Source organism: Somniosus microcephalus, chromosome 23 (genome assembly GCF_052327205.1).
Source record: "Somniosus microcephalus isolate GS21.2 chromosome 23, FLI_Smic_1.0, whole genome shotgun sequence".
In the NCBI taxonomy this organism is placed as follows: domain Eukaryota; kingdom Metazoa; phylum Chordata; class Chondrichthyes; order Squaliformes; family Somniosidae; genus Somniosus; species Somniosus microcephalus.
This window is the reverse complement of record NC_141009.1, coordinates 64,700,839-64,728,555: the sequence shown is the minus strand read 5'-3', so window position 1 is coordinate 64,728,555 and position 27,717 is coordinate 64,700,839. Positions and strand designations below refer to the sequence as shown.

General features: G+C 46.4%; 1 protein-coding gene across 2 annotated transcripts in view; it reads right to left on the bottom strand.

The window, feature by feature from the left end:
• LOC147101918 (tubulin beta-4B chain-like) overlaps positions 1 to 27,413 on the bottom strand; it is a 78,827-nt gene extending 51,414 nt beyond the window's left edge. The window contains exon 1 of one of the 2 annotated variants that reach the window (XM_085965947.1): positions 27,305 to 27,413. In XM_085965947.1, the coding sequence (XP_085822073.1) occupies positions 27,305 to 27,361 (57 nt within the window). In that variant the 5' untranslated portion in view covers positions 27,362 to 27,413. The remainder of the gene's footprint in view (positions 1 to 27,304) is intronic. The other variant, XM_085965948.1, reaches the window with a different exon arrangement.
• Positions 27,414 to 27,717: the final 304 nt, after the last annotated feature.

Here is a 27,717-nt window from a genome sequence, read left to right as displayed (position 1 = left end):
AAAGTTTAGGCATTACTTTCTGAGATAACTAAAACTTAGAAACACTTTAGGGAAAGGTTTAGTGAGATCCAAGAACTATTTCATTCTGACCATTAAAAGGACTATGATAGATCCTTGACCACAGCAGAAAGTTCAAATATTCAGCATTTGGAAACAAGAGCTAGAAAGTGACAAAGAAAGCTAATGCCACATAAATAAGCTCAAAGCAAGAACAGATTGGTTTGAGATAAAGTAAGGTGGGAAGCTCATGTGGAGCATAAACACTGGCATAGACCTGTTGGGCCGAATGGCCTGCTTTTGTGCTGTAAAATTCTATGAACAATGTTTTGATCTCAATTGGGGATAAAAAGAATTGAAAGAAAAAGAACTTGCATTTCTAGAGCGCTTTTTACAACCTCAGGACTCCCAAAGTGCTTTACAGTCAATTAAGTACTTTTGAAATGTAGTTACTATTGCACTGTCGGGAAATTGTAATGTGTTCTGAGGATGTGGGTGATGCCTACAAGGCCACATTTAGTTGCCCTGAGGTGGTGGTGAGTCTTCTCCGTGAACCACTGCAGTCCTTGTGAAAAGGGTGCTCCCCGAATACCAGGACATTGACCTAATGACGATGAAGGAACAACGGTCATATCTGTCCAAGTCAGGGTGGTGATGGTGTTTCCACAGTATTGCTTTTCGTGCCCTTCTCAGTGGTAGAGGTCACAGAGGAGGGAGGTGCTGTCACGGTAACGTTAGTGATTTGCTGCTGTGCAACCCTGTAAACAGTGTGCCAGTGGAGGGGCAGATATCAAATTCACTGGCAGAGGCACTGATCAAGCAAACTGCTCAGTCCTGGAGACATGAAGAACAAACAGTGCTATTTTCCAATTATGTTTAATGAATTGCAGTGCATCGAATACAAAAGCAAAGAACCAATGCTAACTGGTTGGGCCAGTAATAACATCGCATACAGTTTTGGGCACTCTACTTTAAGAAGGATGTCAAGGCCATGGAGAAGGTGATCTACCAAGATGCTTTTAGGAAATGCAATATCCTTTCTATACTGTGGCGACCAAAACTGGACACAGTATTCTAAGAGCGGTCGGCAACAATGATTTATAGTGGTAGGATTACCTCACTATTTCGGCTCACTATTGACCTTTTAATACATCCCAAGATCCGATTTGCTTTACTCACTGCCAGCCGAGGAATGTTGTGATAGCTTCAATTTATTGTCAATCAGGGCCCCCAGATCTCTTGCATTTTCCATGCACAGCATTTTCTTTCCATTTAAGTAATAGTCCCTTCCTCGATTTTTTTGTCCCTATGTGAAGCACTTTAACATTTCTCTACATTGAATTTCATCTGCCACCTGTCTGCCCAATTCACAAATATTTTCAAATCCTCCTGTGGCTTATTCTTTTCAGCTTTGCAGTTTACCACCTTCATTAGCTTTGTATCATTTGCAAATTTAGCCACTGCTTGTGACTCCTAGCTCCAGACATTTATAAAGATATTAAACAAGAGCTCCCAAAACAGAGCCCCCTGTGGGACTCCACTGGTAACATTCTCTCTCCCAGGCTGGTGACAACAATCTCTGTACCACCACCCTCTGGGTTCCATCGGTCAACCAATTACATATCCATTATAAAATATTCTCACTGATTTCCACTTTCTTTATTCTCAGTACCAGCCTTTCCAGAGGAACTGTATTAAAGGCCTTACAGAAATCCAAGTACACCACATCTACTGCCTTACCTCTATTCAACTCCATCACAACCTCAAAAGAAAACAGAAAGTTAGATTGCAAGACCTCCCCTTCGTGAACCCATAACTGGTCATCTTTTATGATTTTATTTCTCTCCAGATGCTCCACGACCTTATCTTTAATAAGGGTTTCCATAACTTTACCCACAATGGACATCAAACTCACTGGTCTGTAGTTTCCTGGGTCACTCAGCTACCTTTCTCCAGTGCCCAGGAACCTCTGCGGTATTCAGTAATTTCTGGAAGATTTGTACCAGAGTTCCTGCAATTTCCTTAAGGATCAGAGAACGCATCTAATCCAGCTCAAAAGATTTATTCACCTTAAGCTGTTCAAAAGCCATACTGGTAGTAATGTGAATAGTGTCACAACTTACCTCTGCAACACCCTCTAGTTCCTTTTCCAGATCAAATAAGTTACCTGTCTCCTCCTTGGTAAAAACTGAGGCAAAAGAATTATTTAGCACTTCTGCAGCTTGTGTAGCATTAATTGCCCTGCTCTCACTTGATTCCACTCTCAGTGGCCCCACTCCATCCTTCATTTTTCTTAATATACCTAAAAAACGTCCTTTACTTTTCTTGCTATATTCAATTCAAAATTTTCTTTGGCATTTTGATGCTCTCTTTACCCTCCAGGCATGCCTTTCGGTATTGAATCAGTCTTAATTCTGTGCCATTTCCCTCATGGCCTTAAATGCTTTTTCCCCCCTTTATGATTTGTTTGGAAGTCCCATTCAACCAAGCAGGGGAGCTTTAAGCTTGGTACCTTTGTTTTGCATGGGTACACACTGGTCCATTGCATTCCGAATCACCTCTTTGAAGAAACTCCACAGTCCCTCTACTCTCCTAGCCACATTCAAACTTCCCAGGCCCATTCTGACAAGACTTCTCAAGCACTTAAAATTGGTCCTCTTAAAATTTGTCAGTTTTGTTTGGGTTTTAGTAACCCCTCCAATTCTTGTTATGTCAAATGTGACATTTTATGATCACTGATACTTAAAGCCTCACTCACCTTTGTGTTGGAGATTTGATCGTCCCCATTACTCACTCAAAACCAGGATATTTTCTTCCCTTGTTGGCTCTTTTACAAAATGAGTCATATAAACAGTCTTACATTAACTCTCAGTCACGGAAGGAGCGTTAATCGCGGCCAGAAATCCTTCCACCACTTCATACAGTTCCCCAAAGGGAACAGTGTGAAGACACGTACGACGACGACATTAACTCTGGAAATCCATTCCTGTCTTACCAGTAGAGGCAGTATTGACCCAGTCAATTTCTGGTAAATTGAAATCTCCAACTACTATAGTTGGTCCCTTATCCTATCCTTATTTCATCCCACATTTCCACATCAAGGCTTTCACCCTGGCCTGGGGGGTCTATAGCATACCCCCAGTAATAGTTTACCTCTGTTACCATCTATTAATTCTATTCAGTGTGTCTGTCCTTTCCTTCTTTATATGCTCTCTCTCGTGTGCCTCAACACTGGAGTTTATATATACTGCCACACCACCTCCTTTTCTCCCAATACAGTCTCTTCTAAACAATTTATATCCATCCAGGTAGGTTTCCCATTTATTGGAACCATTCCACCATGTCACCGTGACACTAATGATATCCAATCTATCAACCCTTGCAAGACCTGCCAGATCCAATATCTTATTTGTCAGACTTCTTGCATTAATGCAAGCACAGCTCCAATGCGGTTTATCTTTGCCATTTACTTTAACATGTATATCCCACTACTGTAATTAGACTTATTAAACTTGGATGTGTTTTCATTGGTACACCTTAAGGCTTACACCTACTGCAACCACCCGTGACCATTCTATCTATCCTGCCTGCCAACACCTCTAGCGGCCCTTTTGTTTAGGTGGAGCCTATCCAGTCTGTATAGACTCCCCCTATTCTAAAAGGTGTCCCACTGTTTGAGGAACCGAAATCCCGATTCCCTACAACAAAGCCGTATCCACACGTTGGTGTCTATTTACCCTCTGTCTCTCTTCACTAGCACGGGGCATAGCTAGTATTTCAGAAAATATACACTTGAGGTCCTTCCCTCAAGTTTCCTTCCTAATGCCCTAAATTTAGCATGAAGGACCTCTGGTCTCGTTCTACCTGTGTTACTTGTTCCAACACGGACGACAACAATTAGTTCCTCACCTGCTGCCTCTCACATTCTGTCAACCCGGGACATCAGATACTTGATCTATGTACCCGGAAGGCAACACACCATTTGTTTTTCTGGGTCTGGTTTGCAAAGAATTCTCTCTGTAAACCAAATGATTGAATCCCCTAATACCACATCTTGTCTGCTCCTCTTTCTCTGTTTCCTTCCTTCCCTGACAGGCTGCTGGATTGCCCCAGTGCACGCCACATCCTCAGCCACCTCCTGAGTCTCCACATCATCTCTCTCCAGAGGAGGGAACCTGTTGAAGAACACCCGGGATGACTGCTCCTGCCCCATTACCCGATATGACATCTCGCTCCCTTTCTAACAGAGATCCACTCTCTTCGTCTAGGTACCTGGGTCTCCTCTCCTACCCCAAACCTCAGGGTGGTCTTCTCGAACACCTCATCTATAAAAACTTCTCTCTCCCTAATCTTTTGATGCATGCATAGTCACTCACTAAGGCTGACCACTTCAGCCCTGAGTGCATCGACCAGCTTGTAGTTGTTGCAGGTGAAACCCTCCAGAAACTTGGGCTGGAAGGCAAACATCTCACAACTTCTGCGACACACAAGATATTTCATCCTCGTACAACTTTAAAGTTTGAAGGTTATAAAAAAAAGACCTTAAGAGAAAGAAATGACAAAGCTAAAATTCTTTCAATTTCAATTCTTGAATTCCCCCTCGCTTTTGTCCCTCAGTTAAATTACTCTCTGCACCCAATTCCCACTCACTCATTTTTGTTTTAAAGTCCTCACTCTGTTGCCAGCTCACTCAGTTAGCAGCTCACTTTGCTGAGCCCTGTGCTCTTGCAGATATGCCCTCTATTAAATAACTTTCGCGAGGCTTCCCCTCCAGTCTGAGACATATCCATGTCTTCTGTCAAGAGTACACAAAAGGGTCGATAAGAAGGCTGGACTCTGAGATCAGGCGGTTGGAGAGCAGTGCTTTTTTTTTTATTCGTTCCTGGGATGTGGGCGTCGGTGGCAAGGCCAGCATTTATTGCCCATCCCTAATTGCCCTTGAGAAGGTGGTGGTGAGCCGCCTTCTTCAACCGCTGCAGTCCGTGTGGTAGGGGGTTCCAGGATTTTGACCCAGCGACGATGAAGGAACAGCGATATATTTCTAAGTCAGGGTGGTGTGTGACTTGGAGGGGAACTTAGAGGTGGTGGTGTTCCCATGCGCCTTCTGCCCTTGTTCTTCTAGGTGGTAGAGGTCGTGGGTTTGGGAGTTGCTGCAGTGCATCTTGTAGATGGTACACACGGTACGCTGGTGGTGGAAGGAGTGAATGTTTAAGGTGGTAGATGGGGTGCCAATCAAGCGGGCTGCTTTGTCTTGGATGGTGTTGAGCTTCTCGAGTGTTGTTGGAGCTGCACTCATCCAGGCAAGGGGAGGGTATTCCATCACACTCCTGACTTGTGCCTTGTAGATGGTGGAAAGGCTTTGGGGAGTCAGGAGGTGAGACACTCACCGCAGAATACCCAGCCTCTAACCTGCTCTTGTTGCCACAGTATTTATGTGGCTGGTCCAGTTAAGTTTCTGGTCAATGGTGACCCCCAGGATATTGATGGTGGGGTATTCGGCAATGGTAATGCCGTTGAATGTCAAGGGCGGTGGTTAGATGCTTGCATTTTGGAGATAGTCATTGCCTGGCGCGAATGTTACCTGCCACTTATCAGCCCAAGCCTGAATGCCAACCAGGTCTTGCTGCATGCGGGCATGGACTGCTTCATTATCTGAGGAGTTGCGAATGGCACTGAACAGTCATCAGTGAACATCCCCATTTCTGACCTTATGATGGAGGGAAGGTCATTGATGAAGCAGCTGAAGATGGTTGGGCCTCGGACACTGCCCTGAGGAACTCCTGCAGCGATGTCCTGGGGCTGTGATGATTGACCTCCAACCACCACAACCATCATCCTTTGTGCTAGGTATGACTCCAGCCAGTGGAGAGTTCCCCCCCCCCCCCCCCCACCAATTCCCACTGACTTCAGTGTTACTCGGGCTCCTTGATGCCACACTCGGTCAAATGCTTCCTTGATGTCAAGGGCAGTCACTCTCACCTCACCTCTGGAATTCAGCTCTTTTGTCCATGTTTGGACCAAGGCTATAATGAGGTCTGGAGCCGAGTAGTCTTGGCAGAACCCAAAATAGGCATCAGTGAGCAGGTTATTGGTGAGTAAGTGCTGCTTGATAGCACTGTCAACGACACCTTCCATCACTTTGCTGATGATTGAGAGTCAATGTTGAGGACTCCCAGGGCCACTCCTTCCCGACTGTATACCACTGTGCCGCCACCCCTGGTGGGTCTGTCCTGCCGGTGGGACAGGACATACCCAGGGATGGTGATGGAGGAGTTTGGGACATTGGCTGAAAGGTATGATTCTGTGAGTATGACTCTGTCAGGCTGTTGATTGATTAGTCTGTTGGACAGCTTTCCCAATTTTGGCACAAGTTGTTGGTGAGGAGAAGTTTGCAGGGTGGACTGGGCTGGGTGTGCCGTTGTCGTGTCCATAGCCGGTGCCGAGTGGTCTGTCTGGTTTTATTCTTATTGTTTTTTGTAGCGGTTTTTACATGAGTGGCTTGCTCGGCCATTTCAGAGGGCAGTTAAGAGGGTAGTTAAGAGTCAACCACATTGCTGTGGGTCTGGAGTCGCATATAGACCACATCAGGTAAGGACGGCAGATTTCCTTCCCTAAAGGACATTAGTGAACCAGATGGGTTTTTACGACAATCCGATAGTTTCATGGTCACCATTACTGACACTAGCTTTTCAGTCCAGATTTATTTAATTAACTGAATTTAAATTCCCCAGCTGCCGTGGTGGGATTTGAACTCACGTCTCCGGATCATTAGTCCAGGCCTCGGGATTACTAGCCCAGTAACATAACCACTATGCTTGAACTGGAGTCTCATCTCAATCTCACCACTGAAGATTTGACCCTGCAGTAGGCATACGAAGAGAAGAAAGGCGAGCTGCACTGAAGGATCTGCGACTCATCGGGTGCTGAGACACGTTCTCAGGTCACAACTCCAGGTCCTGAGGGACCTGGAGATGTGGTTCTCTCTCCTACTCGCTGAAGAAAAGGCAGGGAGTCCACTAGGCTGTTGCCTGACAATGAATCCCTTGTCACGGATCCAGAGGTAATCAACAGCAGGGTATGTGGTTGTTATGATGCCCCTTTCTCACAGGATCTGGCCAGCGAGGACACCCTCAGGGTTTTGTGGGAGGTCCTACCAAAATTCATGCTGAGCAATTCAAGGTTTCACTAGCCCTTGCGGTGCTGTCTGGCACTCTCCACCAACTATCCTGGAATAAAGCTCCAGGACTGACCATGGACGACTACGCACAGGTGTTGGGGGAGACACTAGCAACTGGGGAGGTGATCCTCTCTTGGCACAGGGCAGTCATCACCCTGCTGCCCAAGAAGGGGAATTCCCATCTCTTGAAATACTGGCCCAGTCTCCCTGGCGAGCCATTTCTTTCCCGAGATTAGGAGATGTTTGACAGGGTGGATCACGGATATTTGTTTGGAACTCTGCGGGGTTTGGGGTTTGGAAGGCATTTTGCTGCTTGGATCCAACTTCTGTATGCCTTTGTGGATTTTCTGATTAAAGTTAACCGATCTTTGACGGCCCCCCTTTGCTTTGGGAGAGAATTACGTCAGGGATGTCTCATGTCTGGCCAATTATATTCTATCTACATAGAGCCTTTCCTGCACCTCCTATTCAAGAGTTTGTCGGGTCTGGTTCTGTGTAAGCCGGGCGTGGAGATCATCCTTTCAGATTATGGTGATGACGTGCTCTTTGTGGTGAAACATCCCATTGACTTGCGGAGGATGTGAGAGTGCCAGGTATACTCTGCTGCATCCTCCACAAAGATCAACTGGTATAAGCGTTCTGGGCTCTTATTAGGTGGAGCACCACTTGCCTGTGTTATCTGGGAGTCTCCCCGAGCCCCGGGGAAGCTTGACTAGCAACCTAACTGAGCTGGAGACAAAAGTCACCACTCATCTTGGACGCTGAGCAGGACTGCTCGGAGTGCTTTCCTACAGGGGTAGAGCGCTAATCAGGATCCAGAGGAAAGTCATTGATTCCTTCTGGGATAAAGGGAGACATTGGGTCTCTGTCAGAGTTCGGAGTCTCTCACTTGGGCAGGATGGTCAAGCACCTAGGTTTAGACTTTCTGCCTTCAGACCCTGCAGAGATAACTGTACGTTAAGGATCTTTTTAAGTGGCGTGTGCTGGCGACACTTTTCTTCAGTCAGATGCACGGCCTGAATTATAACAGGCAGCTCCTTTCATCAAACTGCGGGGAATATGTCCATCTTTGTCAGAGCTGTTTTTTTAACCGGGATATACTAAAGGGTCTGGAACCTGGTTGCTTCCAACAGGGGCGCTCTCCTGACTGAGGTGGAAGCTATTTTAGCAGAAGCACTCCTCGCACACCCGCTGGCTGCATATGCCTGGCCTGAATGAAATGTGGCTGCTGCAGAGAACAGCCCTTCCTCCAAAAGTAACCTGAGTCAGGAACGTGCTGAATGGTGGTGGAGTCAGGTGAATGTCACCAGAAGCATTCGCCACCTGCATGCCCTGGCACTATGCCCAGCTTGTGGCCAAAGCCAGCCAGGCACTGATATTCACATTTGGCCCTGACTCTGTTAGGTGCACTGAGGAAGCTCAAGTGTGTGGAGCCAGCCGTCTGATCTCAGCCCCATTCAGATGGAACTGCTCATTAGCGCGAGGCCCCGCAGCCGCTCTTGGTTGAGTCAATTGAAATTTTTAAAACTGAGATCGCTAGATTTTTGTTAGGTAAGGGTATCAAGGGATAAGGAACAAAAGTGGGTAAATGGAGTTGAAGTACAGATCAGCCATGATCTAACAGAATGTCAGGGGCTCGAAGGGCTGAATGGTCTATTGCTGTTACTACGTTGGCAACCTTCGCCTCAGAACTTGAGCCATCTCTTGGAAATTCCCTCTGTGCCATTCCATTCTGTAGAGGGACTTTCTGTATAGGCTGCTGATGCACACTCCACTTCTTTGCACTGGTCTTCTGTTGATACATGCCCTGGTGTAACAACGTGCCGGCCAGCAGAGGTAAACACCCAGTTTAAAGCCCTGTATCTGGGGATCCATTCCAGGACCACTGGGGAGGAGTGTTGGCTGCGTGGTTAGTTACCTCAAAAATACTTTTTAGGGACATTTCACAAATACCCAGACCCCATGTCTATTCTACAGCTCTCTCATTTATGTGCATTGCCAGAGGTTGCAGCCCCTTTTCCAATATTTGAAGGGCTGTTCCTGAACATCTGGCTGCACTTAAGCCCAACCCTATTCATCTTGTCATCCATGTGCAGAGGGGTAAGCAGGACATCCTAGTGGGTCTGCCTAAAACCACCATTCACAGGTTCAGGATGCGTACTATCTGCAGGGGGGGTCGCTCTGACTGCTTGCCCCTCTTTCAAGGCTTTGTGCACGGTAGTGACCTTAGAAAGAGATCACGTGCTGTCCACCAGTACGCTTGATGCCTTCCATGGGCACCACATGGTAATCTGTTTTATCAATCCAGAAAATTAGATCACTATGTAATGATACTTATTTCAATTTAAATAGACCAAATGTATTAGTGATACCCTCCTCCAGAGAAAGCACTTGGAGCGTGCGTGCAAGTATTATATTGCGTGTTTAGTGGTACCCTTATCTTGTAGAGTGCGCTCCTTTGTCTTGGTTTCAGTGGATGTACCCTTGGTCTATTTCAAAAAAGAGGAGTGTTAAATTGTCCACTGCAGCAGTCCAATATGATCATAACTTTGATTGACATTGACAATCAGTTATAAACTCTCCAGACAGCTGACTGTCTGAGGTTTAAACTTGTCCGATGAGGTCATTTAAATGTGGAGTTTAAAGGAGCGGCTTCAGTTGAGTGCGTTCTTTACTGAGAAGGTCGGTTTTCCTTTCAAGGGGAAAGCTACTATATCCTTCCTTAGAGGTGGATTTTTGTTCCAACCTTTCAAAAACGATCAAATAGAAGTTCTGGGAGGAAAGTGGAACAATCTGGTTTTCTAGCTGCAAGTTACAGAAGTGGAAGTTGGTGGACACTTCCAAGAGATCAGAAAGCACATCTCCTCAGATAACATGGGATTGTCAGGAATTGTCATTCTTTTCTATTCTAATAAGGTCTTGTGAAGGACCTTCAAAATAAAAGGAAGCTGGAGGAATGCACATCGGAATAATCATGTAAGAAGTCCCAGAGCATTAATAAATAACACCCAACTGCCGCAAGTCCAGTATTAGTTTGATAACTTTTTTAATGAACGTTGCCATCAGATAAATACACTGATCATCCCATCTGTCAGACACATCAACCACATCCAAATGGTGACGCGCCATTAAAGACAGTGAACCCACTCCCTACTAAGAAAATCTGCAGTAACATAGACACTTGATTAACTGATTCTGGCAATACCAGGATCACATCCACAACATGCCTCCACTATACGTGGACAGTGTGTCACCCTATTTGTGGGTAGTATTGTCTAACCAGAGCTTCACTGTGCCTCTACATATTCAGAGGGCCAGCCACAAAGCTGTGGGTTCATGCCTATTGATGTGCCAGCTGGCAGGTGCCCGTCTCAATACAAAGGTCCAGGCTTTCACCAACTTTCATTAAAAGTTTGTGTATTTGCAGTTTGGTCTTAAATGCCTTTGGCCAATTCATTGCCATCTTCCTCCTCAGAGGATTTGGGTTGCCAATCACATTCAGGTCTCCATTACCCCCGAGGGCTGAGTCTGCCCCTTTACAGATGGGAACATGGCTCTCGATAGGGAATCAAATCGTTCATGCAGTGTTTTGTCCCAGCATATTATCTGGGGCAGTGTGTCAAAGTTAACTCTACTGCCTTGAATCATCCTTCCCCCCCCCAACCCACCCAAAAAAGGATAATACTAATGAAGGTAGAAGATTATCAATTCTCATAGCGTAAATCTTGGGATTACAAAGCTAGGCTCGTCTGGATATATTTTCTTTGTTTATGGTTTAAGAGTCCTCCCAGTATCCCAGAGTCAGGGGCATTATTTGTGCTTAGCGTGGATTATCCACGAGGGATTCTAATCTGAAGGGTACCCATTGCTGACCAGCAGTACTTTTCCACGCACGCCCAGGGTCTCTGGGCAGAGAGTTGCCCATTTAAAGGGAGTACTGTGTTACTAGAGGTAATGAAAGCAATTTGCCCTTCATTTATACAGAATTTGGTGACAAGACAGTCGATGCTGACATTGTGCCAGTGCCATCAATAAACACTCCACACCAAGGGGCATTAAAGAGTCCTTAGCTTAATTCAACACCAATAAATGCCTCACATTGACTGAACCGGTCAGCAGCCTTCAGTGCTGAGGTTTTCTCTGCAGTCAATGCCAAGGTGAGTTCAGCAACATCCAAATGGACATGGCTAGATTTGGTTTAGGTAATGGCCCAGAACCTCGGGTCTCCACGGGTGAGTACGCACGGGGTCCTCACCCGTAGGCCCAATGGAAGTGCCGGTTTCCTGCATGTACTGCGCATGCGCGGGAAACCAGCACTTCCGTTCCCCCGAAAGGGGTTCAGAGGGCGAACGCGTGCGTGGGAGAAGGTGCGCATGCACATCGAACTTTGTTTTTTTTTATTACAGGTTTTCCCGGGAAGGTAAGCCTGCAGAATTTAGAAATGTAAAAAGCAGGCGCAAGGCCTGCTTTTTACAAGGTAAGTGGTGAATTAATTAAAATTAAAACATTTTTTCCACAGGTTTATTATTTTTAAATACTTTAAAGCGAGGTAAGTTTATTTTTAGCCCCGTTAGAAAATAAAATTATTTTTCAAAAATTTAAATTATTGTTTAAAAGTTATTTCATTTAATTTATAGTTTATTTTAAAAGTGTGATTTTTTACAAAAATCACTAAATCTTCAAATAAATTTTAAGAAAAAAGGGCCCGTAGTATTTCTAAGTTTGACAGCACTTCCCGTCAGACTTATGAATGAAGCATTCCTTGCTCCGATTGGCTCTCCATGGCCCACGTGATCCCAGGGGACACTTCGAACTAACTGTGCCCCTGGGATACACAAGCACAGCGCGCCGACAGCTGGAGCAGGCCCCGGATCGGAATCCCATGCGGGCCCACAGCTCAACGGCCGGTGCGCTAGGTAAGTGCAGATCGGGGGCTTGCACCCACGGGAAGCCCCTGACCCGAATTTCTGGGCCATTAGTTGGGCTCAGTTGACAGCACTCTTGCATCAGGCAGTAGGTTCAAGCCCCACACCAGGACTTGAGCATCTAATCTAGACCAAGATCCACCGGAGTATTGAGGGAGTACAGCAGAGTCACAGGTGCTGCCTTTTACCTGACACAGTAAACACAGGCCCCATCAATCCCTTCAGAGACATTAAAGATCTTCTAGCACAGTTTGAAGAGCAGGGAGTTCTCCTGATGTCTTGGACAACATTCCACCCTCAATCAGCACCAAAACAAGATTAACTGATCATTCAACTCGCTGCTATTTATGCAATATTGGGTGTGTGCAAAATGATTGCTGCATTTACCTGCATTAGTAATTAATTGTATATGAACCACTTTGGAATGTTTCTCAGCACCATATAAATGTAACTCATCAATCTGGTTCTAAATAATGTAAAACAAGTCACATGTTTAGGCATTGATAGTGAATGGACTACAGGAAACTTTCGTTTAAACGGCAACTAAATATCCGGAATGCTCTATACACCAGCAAAATTCTCGCTCCGAAAACAACACCTCAATAACCGGCAATGTTGCCGAGTCCGAGTCTCCAACGGTTGCCGAGTTAGTCAGTGGGGGCAGTTCTCCAAACTGCCACTATTCGGCCTCTTGGCGCCATCGGAAGTCGAACACCTCAGAAACCCTGCATCAGGAGTCTGACTCTCCCACGCTGCCGGTAGCCTCTTCTGATCCACCATTTTCCGGGGTTCCAGTACTGTGTGTCTCCAACGCTGTTGGAACTCATTGGATTGCATTATGGAAATCCCAAAAGTTGATCCAACCAAAGAGAGTGGTGTTAACTTTAAAACAGAAAATCGATATATGTCAACGACTAGAAAGGGGAGAGAAGCGTATGAACATTATGAATGAATTCAAAATCGGTTAGTCAACAATCTACGACATCAAAGCACAGAAGGATAAGCTGCTCAAGTTTTATGCAAGCTCGGAGACATCCAAGAGTGTAGAGAAACGGCATACGCTTCGTAAGCCTAAGCTTGAAGAGCTGGATACCGTGCTTTATGAGTGGGTGTTCTGATTTCCGGACCCATGCTAATCGAAAAAGCGAAGGATTTCTACGCAAAGATGGAGTTCACTGACAAGTGTGCTTTCTCTGATGGATGACTAACGTGCTTCAAGGTACGGCACGGGATACGACGACTCGATATTTCCGGGGAGAAGAAATCAGCTGATCACGACGCCGCAGAAGAATACTGCGATTATTTCAATCGGATTGTGCAGCAACATGATTTGTCGCCAGCACAGCTATGCAATGCTGATAAAACTGGCTTATTTTGGAGGTTTTTGCCAGAATCAACGCTTGCTGGGGCTAGTGAGGCTAATGCTTCAGGTTACAAGAAAAATAAAGATCGTGTAACCGTGCTAACATGTGCGAACGCTGCTGGATCACACCGGGCTAAACTTCTCGTCATTGGGAAGTATAAAAATCCCCGTGCATTTAAGAATGTGAAGCACTTACCTGTTGAGTACAAAGCTCAAACAAATGCTTGGATGGATAAGGAAATCTTTTCGAATTGGTTCCATCATATTTTTGTTCCATCTGTGAGGGAACATTTCCATAGAATAAGGAAACCTGAAGATAGCAAATGCATTTTATTGCTGGATAATTGTAGAGCCCATCCGCATGAATCAGAGTTGGTTTCTGGAAATATTTTCACCATTTATTTGCCACCAAATGTAACTTCTCTCATACAACCCATGGACCAGGGCATTATCCAAAATCTCAAGTGTCATTACAAGACTTCCTACGTAGACTGATAAGCCAAGATGACAATACAGGTATTCAGGCATTTCAGAAGGAATACAATCTTAAAGATGCCATCTTTAATGTTGCATGTTCCTGGAAATTGGTGAAAGGTTGCACTTTGAGACAAGCCTGGTGCAAATTGTGGCCTTCTGTCATGTTTGCTGAAGGTTCTTCTTCAGAGGAGGAATTTCATGGGTTCAATGTTCGTCCGAGGAGGACTTCAGTAATGGAAATGGCTGGCATGGTGAAAGATGTAGGCCCAGCAAACCCTCTACATCACCTCAGTGAACGTGATATTGAGCAGTGGGTTGATGCCGATAGCAAATGCACAACAGCAACTTCTCTAAGTGATGATGAAATAATGGAGAATGTTTTGAATCCAAAGAAAGAAAAGTGTGATGGAAAATGAGGAGGATGAGATTTCTGAAGAGAACAAGATTTCTTGGGCTAAAGCTGCAGAAGATTTTGTTTCATTACTTAAATTTGCTGAAAGCCATTCTTGCTATTCTGCCCAAGATGTTATGCACCTCCATATTCTGCATTCCACCTTTCTACAAAGAAGGCAAGAGTCCACTAAGCAAGCAGACATCCGGGACATGTTTAAGAAAGCTTCCAAAAGAGCTGGAGCAGTGGAAGTGCCTGAAGAATCTGTTGAAGTGCATGATCCCGATGACCCAGCTGGCATGGATATTCCTGATGAACTAGTTGGCTTGGAATAAGTGTATAGTCAACCACCGTACAGTACTTTTTACTGTACAGTCATTTATAAGTTTTGGTGTACTGTTAACAGTAAAACAAAACTTATAAACGACTTAAGTAATTAAAGAGTTATGGATTACCATCAACTGGCAGTACTGTACTTAATCAAGCATCTTTCACCATCCATTTAACACAACATTCTGTAGGTGAGTACCCAATTACTGTATATTGCACATTTCTTGATTTTTACATTTTTCTTTGTTAAAAATAGCCTGGGTAGATAAACCGCTCAGTCATCCGGAACTTTTGATAGATCGGCAACACGCCGGTCCCGTATACCACAAAGTTCCTGTATTGTATTTTGCACAGTACAGGTTAGTGCAGGTACAGTGACCCAACTACAAAGGTATAGTGTTAGTTTGACACAGGACATGTATTAGATACAGGAACATCAGGAATAAGAGTAGACTGTTCAGCCCCTCGGGCCTGCTCTGCTACTTAAATAGATCATGGCTGATCTGAGCCTCAACTTTATTTTCTCATCTTTTGGAGCAGATAGTTCCAAATTTCTACCATCCTTTGTGTGAAAAAGTGCTTTGATTCCAGAGAAAATAGTTTCTCCGTATCTACCCTATCAAATCCTTTAAACATTTTATAGAAACATAGAAGATAAGAGGAGGCGGCCATTCGGCCCCTCGAGCCTGCTCCGCCATTCAATGAGATCATGGCTGATCATCCAAATTCAGTACCCGGTCCCTGCCTTCTCCCCATATCCCTTTAGCCTTAAGAAATATATCTAACTCCTTCTTGAATATATTTAATGAATTGTCCTCTACTGCCTTCTTTGGCAAAGAATTCCACAGGTTCACCACTCTCTGGGTGAAGAAATTCCTCCTCATCTCTGTCCTAAAAGGCTTACCCCTTATCCTTAGACTGTGACCCCTGGTTCTGGACTCCCCCACCATCAGGAACATCCTTCCTGCATCTAGTCTGTCTAGTCCTGTTAGAATTATATAAATTTCAATGAGATCTCCTCATTCTTCTAAACTCCAGCAAATATAAGCCCAATCGACCCAATCTCTCCTCATATGTCATTCCTGCCATCCCAGGTATCAGTCTGGTGAATCTTCGCTGCACTCCCTCCATGGCAAGAACATCCTTCCTCAGATAAGGCGACCAAAACTGCACACAATACTCAAGGTGTGGTCTCACCAAGTCCCTGTACAACTGCAGCAAAACATCCTAGTTCCTGTACTCGAACCCTCTCGCTATGAAGGCCAACATACCATTTGCCTTCTTAACCACCTGCTGCACCTGCATACTTACTTTCAGTGACTGGTGCACAAGGACACCCAGGTCTCGTTGCACTTCCCCTTCTCCCAATCTATTGCCGTTCAGATAATAATCTGCCTTCCTGTTTTTGCCACCAAAGTGGATAACCTTGCATTTATCCACATTATACTGCATCTGCCATACATCTGCCCAATCACCCAACCTGTCCAAATCATACTGGAGTTTCTCGGCATCTTCCTCACAGCACACACGCCCACCCAGCTTTGTGTCGTCTGCAAACTTGGAGATATTACATCTAGTTCCCTCGTCTAGATCATTAATATATATTGTGAACAGCTGGGGTCCAAGGACCGATCCCTGCGGTACCCCACTAGTCACTGCCTGCCACTTGGAAGAGCCGTTTATTCCAACTCTTTGCTTCCTGTCTGCCAGCCAGTTCTCTATCCAAGTCAGTACCTTGCCCCCAATCTCATGTGCTTTAACTTTACACACTAATCTCTTATGCTCAGAGGAGGAAGGTGCGAATTCAGACGCCTCGTTTCTCTGTGTACTGAGCAGCTTGCGGCAGTCTTCTGTGGCTGGCCCTTGTAGGGCATCTTCCTTTTGTTTGGATACAGCTTCACCTAAACTACACGACGCTTCAGTGGCACTCGTGGCAGCTCGGGCTCGCCTGAAAATGTCAGCTGCAAATTCCTTTGCCTTGCCTGCGGCAGAGGATCAGTCACAGTGGGCCGGGTTACACTCAGCCAATACCACGTGCTTAGAGCTTTTAAGTTCCCAGCTCAGCGTTTCCTCAGAGCAGCTTTCAGTGCGCGAGCAGCTGTTAGTGTCGGCTTTGTGGAAGATGCAGTCCGATGTTCCGTCGCTGGCTAAAGGGCGATTCATGCCTTCGCACTGCTGATAACCGGACACGACACTGTCCATTACTGGTGAAATAAGACTAGGGTCCACCTCACGGGATCCTGGCGGTTCGCTGTTTTCACTGCTCTTACTGTACAGAATCTGTCCTTTCTCACCCGTTGTGTTTACCGATATTGCACATGCTACCAGTCAGTAGCTGGTATTGAGTAACACCACTCCGTCTTTCTTGAGCTGGAAGGCAGGCTGAAATGTGGGGAAGGGATACACCACCTGGTACTTTGTGTGAAGCATGAAGCCATGCTGTAGACAGTGGGCGTTCTGCTCCTCTGTGCTAAGCAAAGCCATGTCCTTGCAGTCGGGGCAGAATGCAAAGGGCGGTGTAGCAACAGTTGTAATATAAATATGTCATTTTCATCACTCATCACCATGTTTATCAGCAGATCGTTCACTGAGTGAATGTTCAACCCAAACAATAAGTTTTGAGGGATCGCTTGGCCATTCACACTGTTAGATACAAATCGCTGTACACTTTTAAACATCTCGAACAGATCAACCCTCAATCTCCAATACTCAAGGGACTACAAGCCAGGATTATGCAACCTGCCCTCAATTTAACCCTCTAAGCCCCGGTATCATTCTGGTGACTCTGTGCTGCACCCACTCCAAGGCCAATACTGTATATCCTTCCGGAGGTGCCATGCCCAAAGTTGAGCGCAGTGTCCAGATAGGGTCTGACCAAGGCTCTGTACAACTGAAACATAACTTCCTACCCTTTGTATTCCAGCCCTCGAGATACAGGCTAACCATCGCCTTTTTGATTGCTTTTAGCGCCTATATACTGGCTTTTAATGATATGGGTACTGGGGGTAGAAATGCTGTTGGTTAGCACCTCCAGGGGGGGTGATAACGGGGCGCTAACGACTTATCGCCCAGGCACAGCGAAAGAGACAACTCCTACTAAATTCACCTGGAGGTTTGCGGTGGCGGTAACCCCATGATCTCCTGCGCCCAGAGATCACGATGTCATCGTCCTGCGCATCACCCCGGACCTGAAATTCAGTTCCGCCCCCTGCAGCATCGCCGGGCGACCACACCGACAGCTGCAGGAGCCATTGTTCGGGAGGCCGGGCGCTTCAGGGGCACTGTTTAAAGGGGTTAATGGTTGCGGGGGAAAAAAAAAGTCATGAAGCTTAACATTCATTTTTCATTATTTTCTTGGGCCACGATCGATCAGCTCTGCACTCTGCTAGAGTGCTTGGGGCTGATCGTGGCGGTTCGCAGATGCTGTCGGCGACGAGGGACCTCGTTTCATTTCAGAGCCTGCAACAATGGCCCTTCCTTTAAAGGAGGGAAGGAGCCTCAGTTCCCAGCAGCACCGCCCTCGACATTGGGTAGTGCTGCACCCCTACCGCCCCTCCAGCCAGCTTTAGCGCTCCAAGGGAAGTGGTAGCCCTTGATTTAGAGCTCCACTTCCTTCCTGGAGCACTAACAGACAATCTACTGGAAGCTCACCATCATTAGCACCTGGTGCTAATTTTTCAGAATTTCAAAAACGGGGCGATACTGAATTTCTCCCCAAGGACTCCCAAATCTCTTTTCTCCTCAACAGTCCCTAGTTTTTCAGCATTTAGAAGATAATTTGATCTATCTTTCTTGGGTCCAAAGTGGATGGCCTCACGCTTGCCCACACTGAACTCCATGTGTCAGTTTTGCCCACTCATTTAATCTGTCTAAGTCCCTTTGCAACATCTTGCTCCCATCTGCACTACTTACTGTGCCTCCTAACTTGGTGTCATCTGCAAACTTGGATATGCAACTCTATTCCTTCATCCAAGTCATTGATAAATAGTGAAAAGATGAGGCCCCAGTACAGATCCCTGGGGAACACCATTCATCATATCCCACCAATCAGAGTTGCTACCCTTTATCCCCACTCTGTCTCCTACCTCCGAACCAATTTCCAACCTAAGTCAAAAGGCTACCTCCAATTCCGTGCTCTCTCATTGTTGCCAATAGCCTCGTGTGGAACCTTATCGAATGCCGACTGGAAGTCCATAGTGATCACATCCATAGACACTCCCATATCTACCTCATTAGTGACCCCCTCGAAAAACTCAACTAGATTACTCAGACATGACTTAGCCTTAAAGCTATGTTGGCTCTCTGATCAGACCTAATTTGTTCAAGTGCCCAGTCACTCTATCCCCAATGACAGATTCTAGTAGCTTCCCCACAACTATCGCTAATCTGACATGTATGTAGTTACCTAGTTTCTTTCTCCCACCATTCTTAAATAATACAGGACATTGTGGACAGTCATGCCGTACCACAGGCTAGCTGGGGCATTGTAATCTCAGTCGAGAGTGCTGAATTCTAATTAGTACCTTGGTTCATGCTATGCTAATGCTTGTGGGACAGGCCTGTTTTATTGGTTCTCTTTAAAGCAGTAGAGGGAAATAGGATTGGTTCCTGGTGTTGCCATGCCATCTAAACAGCATAGCTTTTCTTGCCTTTTAAATTTGGATTCTGAAAGGCTTGTCTAATATATCTTCTGGATATTTATCACATTAGTCTTCTACTTTGGGCAAAAGAGAACAGAATGTTTGCACTCAACACCTGACCAATCGAAGTTACTTGTACTGAGAGCTTGGAGACTTGCTCCTTAGTTTAGAAATATTGAGGAGCAAAGAACATTTAAGACAAGGAAAATTGAACTGGCACAGACCCTCGACAACCACACACAGCACTTCCTGTCCACTATGTCACAATAACATTTACTACAAACTGAATAGGTGGTTCCTGCAGAGCCTAGGCTATAATCATATTCACTCAGAAAATACAGAGTCCATCTTTATATTAAATATCTTGTGCCTTAACCACTGCCCAACAGGTCAGCAGGTTCCCAGCTCCCTAGAGATGAACACATTGCCCATTGCTGCAGCCACATATGAAACCAGGATCCTCTGGCAATTATCAAAGAATTGGGCGCCCCTTTTGAGGAATCTCACTGGCAAAGTGTGATCATGTGAGTTTTGTTCATGTCACTGTCCAGTAATCACTGGTATGCACACAACCGCCTTCTCAAGTATCTCAACATCCTCACCAAGACAGCCTTTTAGTTTCTCGAACCAGTGACTCATCCTCAATGATTTCAATCTAGACCTAAACTCCCCTAGCTCCATCTCCAAATTCTGTCCCCCTATTCTTACTCAACTCATCCTTCACAAACTGCCCCCCACCCCACCCTTCCCGAGTACTCAATCACCGAGAGAGACAGTAAAGGGGATCAGAGATCACCTTACCAGCCACAACCCTCGCCTTCCCCAAACCCCACCTAGAGAACCCCCCACCCACCCCACCAATTCAGCCTCCCAAATACTTCCACCCCCTGACCCATCACAATACCTCTGCCACTGTTGACCCACTCAAGTGCTCTCACTCATTCTGCTGCTTCCTGATAAAGAATCTCCATTTTCAATCCCAAGGGCTGCAAACCGAAGTGCACCCGTCACATTACTGGTCGAGCCATTCACCAGCTTGACTGCTCGTCACTTTACTCAGCCAAGTCCTACTACTGAAGAGCAAGGACAACCCGAGGCTCCTGTTCTCCATTGCAAGCTGCTTCCACAAACCCCTTTTCCCCACACCGTGCAAGATCACAACTTTCTTAAACAGGAGACCATCTGTGCAGTTGTTTCTACCACTACCTCCCCACCAACCTTGTCTCCAATCCCATCATGCTGCAGCTTCTCCCCCATGTCCCCTTCTCTCTCCAAGCTCAACTGTTCTATGACACCCACCTCTTGTTCCCTCAATCCACTCCCAAGCCTCAGCACTCAACTACCTCCTCCCCCAAGCCCCCATGTTTACAGGCATTGCTAATGACTCCCTTTGCTCAGATATCATCCTCCAGCCTTGCAAAGCCACCATTGCCACTCTCTCCTCAAAAGCTATCTAGCCTCTCTAAATACAGGCCCATCTCTAACCTCTGATCATGTCATCACCTCCCAGCTCCATGCAAACCTTTCCCAAAACTTCCTGCTCAAATCCCTTTATTCTGGTTTCTACCCTGCATGGTACTGAGACCAGCCCTATCAAAGTCATCAACAGCAACCTCTAGCCACAGTGAGTCATCCTTACATATTCACAACTTCTCTGCAGGATATGATCAGCCACACCATTCTCTTCTGTCACCCGTTCTGTTATACAGCTTCATGGGATTGTTCCACTATTACATTGCCTAACACATCTCCAGCAACAGCTCATCTTCCCATCCTGTACACAACTTGGTTCCCCCTCTTCTTCCCATCTACATGTTGCCCTTCAGTGACATCTTCCACAGGAACAGGGTCAGCTTCCAGAAGTATGCTGGCAGCCTCTGGTTCTACCCATCTACCATTTCCCTTGAGCCCAGACATCAAATCATTAAGGTGACCAAAACCAGAGTTTTCAGCCACTACCATAAACTTAATTTGCTTGCCACACAAACCCTTGCCTCTCTGGGTCACGAGTTGTGCAAAACCTTGCTGTCTTGTTCATCATTAAGCTAAACTACAAACATCTCAACCATATCCATCACCAAGATCTCTTACTTATAAGTTCCGTATCATTTGCCTCCACCCCATTGTCAGTAAAACCCATATCCATGTGTTTCCACAATGTCATCCTTGCTAGCCTCCCATTTTTCAGAAATCATGATTGTTCAAATCCTAGTTTCCTATATCCTGTCCTGCACACCCATTCTTCCCAATTTAAACTGTGGTTTACTGTCTCCTAGCAACTCCGCTCACATTTTCAAATCTCTCCGTGGTCAGCAACCTTCTACAGCCTTACACTCACTCTCATGCCCTCCAAACCTGGCCTTCTTTGCATTCCCTCCCCCAACACCTCCCCCCACAGCCCAGAATCCAGTGGTAGACTCTTCAGGCATCTCGGCCCCAAGGGCTTGAACTCCATTCCCAAACTCATCCACTTCTTCACCTTTAAATCAATCTAAAAACAGTGTTTCAGCCAAACTTGCAGTTACCTCTACATCCATTCCTTTAATCTATATTTCCTTCTCCTTCAAAAAAGTGTTGAGTGGTTTCTAAATTAAAGGCGTTACATAAATACCAGTGGTTGTGACCTTATTACGATAGCAAAATACTGCAGATGTTGGAAATCCGAAATAACAACAGAAAATGCTGGAAAAACTCAGCAGGTCAGGCAACATCCGTGGAGAGAAATTTGAGTTGACGTTTCGGGTCGAACCCTTCTTCAAAACTGGAAAGAAACTAGATCGAAGGCAGGGCTGCGATTGGACAAAAGAATAAAAGAAACAAAAGAAGTAAAAGAGATTAGAAGCTAGACGAGATGGTAATAGGCTGGGATTAGGTGTAAAGCGTACTGGCAGGGCAAGAGATAGCTGCCAGGTGTGAGAGAGAAACAAAAGGAAAGGGGGGGGGGGGGGGGGGAGAGAAAGGAGTGGAAAAATTACAAGAAAAAATGAAATAGGGGCCGAGCTTATGATCTGAAATTGTTGAACTCGATATTGAGTCCGGAAGGCTGCAGACTGCCTAATCAGAAGATGAGGTGCTGTTCCTCGAGTTTACGTTGAGCTTCCGTGGAACAATACAAGAGGCCAAGGACGGTGAGGTCCGAGTGGGAATGGAGCAGTGAATTAAAATGACAGGCGACCGGAAGCCCGGGGTCACCCTTACGGTGACAGGAGGGTCAGTAACCAGCGGACACAGATTTAAGATAACTGGCAAAAAAAAACACCAAGGGGAGAGGAGAATTTTTTATTTTTTTTAATGCAGCAAGTTGTGGTGATTTGGAATTCACTGCCTAAAGGGTGTGGAAGCAGATTCAATAGTAACTTCCAAAAGGGAAGTGTGTGTATATGCACTTGAAAAGAAAAAAAATGCAGCATTATGGAGAGGGGGGGGGGGGGGGGGGGTGACTATTTGGATAACTCCTTCAAAGAGCTGGCACACTGGCCCCCTTCTGTGCTGTATGATTCTAGATGCTGCACTGTGATTTCATGCATCTCTGGACCAATGACAGTAATAAACCAGGTAGAGGCACAGCACAATCGGACTATGCTGATGACCAACTCCACCAACCCAGCTCCACTTTAAAGCCTTGGTTCCCACAGCAACTCTCAGATTCCTTCCCTGCTTATTACCATCTGCCCCCCCCCCCCCCCCCCGCAAGTGCCTGTTTTCCATAATTCCAGCCTCATCTCAGATTGTTAGGAAGAACAAGAGGAGACCATTTGGCTATCATAGTTCATCCCTCCAGCACTCAGGCTCATGTTGCCTAACATACAACAGCATACTTGACCACCCAGCCTTTGATTCCATCACCTTACGTAGTAGATTAATCCAACATTTAATCATCCTTTCCTGAGCAGAACAATTCTCCCCCCACCCCCCCTTCCCTTTTACAGGACTTGCTGAATTTACTTTTCAATAGTTTAAATTTAGATCACCTTGAAATGGTCTGGTGCATCCTGTGTACAATTGATAATTTTGGTTGTAATCTACCAAGATTCCCTGGATTCGAGAGAGGTCCTAGCGGATTGGAAAACCGCAAATGTAACGCCCCTATTCAAGAAAGGAGGGAGGCAAAAAGCAGGAAACTATAGGCCAGTTAGCCTAACATCTGTCAGTCATTGGGAAAATGCTGGAATCCATTAAGGAATTAATAGCAGGACATTTAGAAAATCATAATAAAACCATGTTGACTCTGCTTGATTGTATGAAAGGGAAACGTGTTTGACAAATTTACTAAAGTTCTTTGAGGATGTAACGAGCAGGGTGGATAAAGGGGAACCAGTAGATGTAGTGTATTTGGATTTCCAGAAGGCATTCGATAAGGTGCCACATAAAAGGTTACTGCACAAGATAAGAGCTCACAGGTTTGTGGGTAATATATTAGCATGGATAGAGGATTGGCTAACTAACAGAGTCAGGATAAATGGGTAAATTTCCGGTTGCAAACTGTAACTAGTGGGGTGCCACAGCGATCAGTGCTGGGGCCTCAACTATTTACAATCTATATTAATGACTTGGATGAAAGGACCGTGCGTACTGTAGCCAAATTTACTGATAATACAAAGATAGGTAGGAAAGCAAGTTGTGAGGAGGGCAGAGTCTGAAAGGGATATAGAGAGGTTAAGTGAGTGGGCAAAAATTTGGCAGATGGAGTATAATGTGGGAAAATGTGAGGATATCCACTTTGGTAGGAAAATAAAAAAGCAAATTATTTAAATGGAGACTACAAAATGCTGCAGTACAGAGGGATCTGGGGGTCCTTATACATGAATCACAAAGTTAGCATGCAGGTACAGCAAGTCATTAGGAAGGCAAATGGAATGTTAGCCTTTATTGCAAGGGGGATGGAATATAAAAGTAGGGAAGTCTTGCTACAACTGTACAGGGCGTTGGTGAGACCACACCTGGAGTACAGTGTACAGTTTTGGTCTTCTTATTTAAGGAGGGATATACTTGCATTGGAGGCAGTTCAGAGAAGGTTCACAAGGTTAATTCCTGAGATGAAGGGGTTGTCTTAAGCAAGGTTGAGCAGGTTGGGCCTATACTCATCGGAGTTTAGAAGAATGAGAGGTGATCTTATTAAAACATAAGATTTTGAGGGGGCTTGACAGGGTAGATGCAGGATGGATGTTTCCCCTCGTGGGGGAATCTAGAACTAGGGGGCACAGTTTCAGGATAAGGGGTCGCCCATTTAAAAATGGAGATGTGGAGGAATTTCTTCTCAGGGTTGTGAATCTTTGGAATTCTCTACCCCAGAGAGCTGTGGAGGCGGAGTCATTGAATATATTCACGGCGGAGATAGACAGATATTTGAGCTACAGGGGGAGTCAAGGGTTATGGGGAGCAGGCAGGAAAGTGGCAGAGGCCAAGATCAGATCAGCCACGATCTTACTGAATGGCGGGGCAGGCTCGAGGGGCCGAATGGCCTACTCCCTCTCCTATTTCTTAGGTTCTTAATACTTTCACCAGGAAATTCCTTGGGGTTCTCCCAATCGGCCACAGTAACTGTGGCAGAAGATTGGAGGACACCCCGAATACATGCATAAACGGGGTTTCCACCAAAGCAATAGCTGTCGATCAGGAGAACCCCTAAAGGAAATACCTGGTGTTAATATCTAACTGACTGATATACCTTCTTCAACAGTACTTGCCACCCCCACCCACCCCTCGTCATCCCAGTGCACTGCAAAGCTTCAACACAAATTCAAGAGATGCTACATAGCATATTAGAGGTATATGCTCAGACTCCTACCTGCATCCAGGTCATTTAGAGAGATAATAAACAGGGGTCCAAAGCACTGTCCCCTGCAGTACTGCACGAAGCACCTCACCCAGTCCAACAATACCATCCACAAGCACCCTTACACTTCCCATTTAAAAAAGATAGTGCTTATCCAATCCCACATTTGGCACTGACTCACGCCTGAAATGTAACGGCTCTGCTCCCTCCACAGGTGCTGGCTGAGCCTGGCCAGGATTTGGTTTGTCTCAGGTTCCCAGCATTAGCAGTTATGTTTCGCTCACTGAGGTGAGTTTGATTCGTCTCATGGGGGATGTTTAAAGCTCAACAGGGGAAATAAAATACAAAATATTCCCAAGTATCAAAATGAAAGACTCAAAAGGAGCTGATAAAGAAAGAACTTGTAATTATATAAACACCTTTCAGGACCACAGGAGATCCCACAGCCAATTAAATACTTTTTCACTGTTGTAATGTAGGAAACACAGCAGCCAATTTGCACACAGCAATCTCCCATAAACAGGAATGTGAAAATGACCAGATAATCTGGTTCAGTGATATTAGTTAATATTGGCCAGGACACCGGGGATAACTCCCCTGCTCTTCTTCCAATAGTGCCATGGGATCTTCTCCATCCACCCGAGCGCGCAGTTTAACGTCTCATCCGAAAGACAGCACCTCCTCAGTACTGCCCCTCCGACAGTGCGGCACTCCCTCAGTACCGCCCCTCCGACACTCCCTCAGTACCGCCCCTCCGACAGTGCGGCACTCCCTCAGTACCGCCCCTCCGACAGTGCGGCGCTCCCTCAGTACCGCCCCTCCGACAGTGCGGCACTCCCTCAGTACCGCCCCTCCGACAGTGCAGCGCTCCCTCAGTACCGCCCCTCCGACAGTGCGGCGCTCCCTCAGTGCTGCCCCTCCGACAGTGCGGCGCTCCCTCAGTACTGCCCCTCCGACAGTGCGGCGCTCCCTCAGTGCTGCCCCTCCGACAGTGCAGCGCTCCCTCAGTACTGCCCCTCCGACAGTGCGGCACTCCCTCAGTACTGCCCCTCCGACAGTGCGGCGCTCCCTCAATACTGACCCTCCGACAGTGCAGCGCTCACTCAGTACTGACCCTCCGACAGTGCAGCGCTCCCTCAGTACTGCCCCTCCAACAGTGCAGCACTCCCTCAGTATGCCTCTCCGACAGTGCGGCGCTCCCTCAGTACTGCCCCTCCGACAGTGCAGCACTCCCTCAGTATGCCTCTCCGACAGTGTGGCGCTCCCTCAGCACTGCAGCGGAGTGTCAGCCTAGATTATTAGAGTTCAAGTCTCTGGAGGGGGGCTTGAACCCACAACCTTCTGGCTCAGAGGCGAGAATGCCTCAGCTGAGACCAGCAAAACCAAAGCACATCAAGCCGATAAAGGACAAAACTCTCGAGGTAGGAATGTGAAGCATAAAAAAAGGAGGAAACCGAATGTGAAGTACATTTTTTTTTTTTTAAAACAAGCTTCAGCCCCGCACGGTGACAGTGCGCAGCAGGCCGTCCCAGGGCCACTTTCTCAAATAACAACAGAAAATGCTGGAAAAACTCAGCAGGCCAGACAACATCCGTGGAGAGAGAAACAGAGTCAACGATTCGGGTCGAAACCCTTCGTCAGAACTGAGAGAAAAGGCAGGAAATGAAACAAAAGGCAGTTTGGGGGGCTGGGAAATGGGGGAGGGGGATGAAAGAAGAGACATTGAGAGATATTCAAGGTGAGACGAGATGGTAATAGGACAGGTAAAGAAACAGACAATGGCTCGAGATGAAGTGTGAAATGCGCTGGCAGTGTGAGAGACAGCTGCCGTGTGGGAGAGAGAAAAAAAAGGAAAAAAGTCACAAACCAAAGGTGTGGATAAAAAATATTCAAATTCTCATAGCCGGGGCCGACACCGCGCATGCGTGCTGCCGGAGAGCGAGCGCGCGCGGATTTAAACGGCCCGCGCGCCGCCGGCCGCCATTGACTGTGACGATGGAGAGGCGGTGAGTAACGGTCGGCCCGGGGCCCGGCCACCCACAGCCCAAGCGGCCTCCACAAACTGGGCTTCATCAATCCGACCCGGCTCTCCAGCCACAGCGCAACACGGGACCGCCCGGCCTGACCGGGCCCAGCGCCCCATTCCCAGCCCGCCGCCCACACCTCACCTCACCGCCTTCCAAAATGTCCTACTTTCCCCTAATCCTAATCGGGCTAACAGTACAGACCTTGGCCCCGATCTGGTTGCCACACTGGCCAGCCTGAAGATGCACGATCTCTCGCATACCGAAAGCTCTGCCTAAACTACTCTGGCCGGGATAACTGGGTGCTCAAATGAGCGGCCAACGCCCGCATCATTCTTTATATAATGCTGCGTCATCGCCGCCCCCTTCCTATTGGACAGCCGCTGCCGTCAATCAAGCAGATCGCCTTCCCATTGGTTTAATTCAACGGGGGCGTCGTCAATCACGCCCTTGATTAGTTTTGAGTGGCTGTTGCCTGGTAACAGATGTACCCCACTCTGTCACAATAACTGCTGTGACTTCACAATGTCCTTTTTCATGGTGTCATAAAGCACCTTAACTGCCTCAGTGTTCAAATTATCAAAACAAAATAATACTTTAAAAATGACCATTAGTTT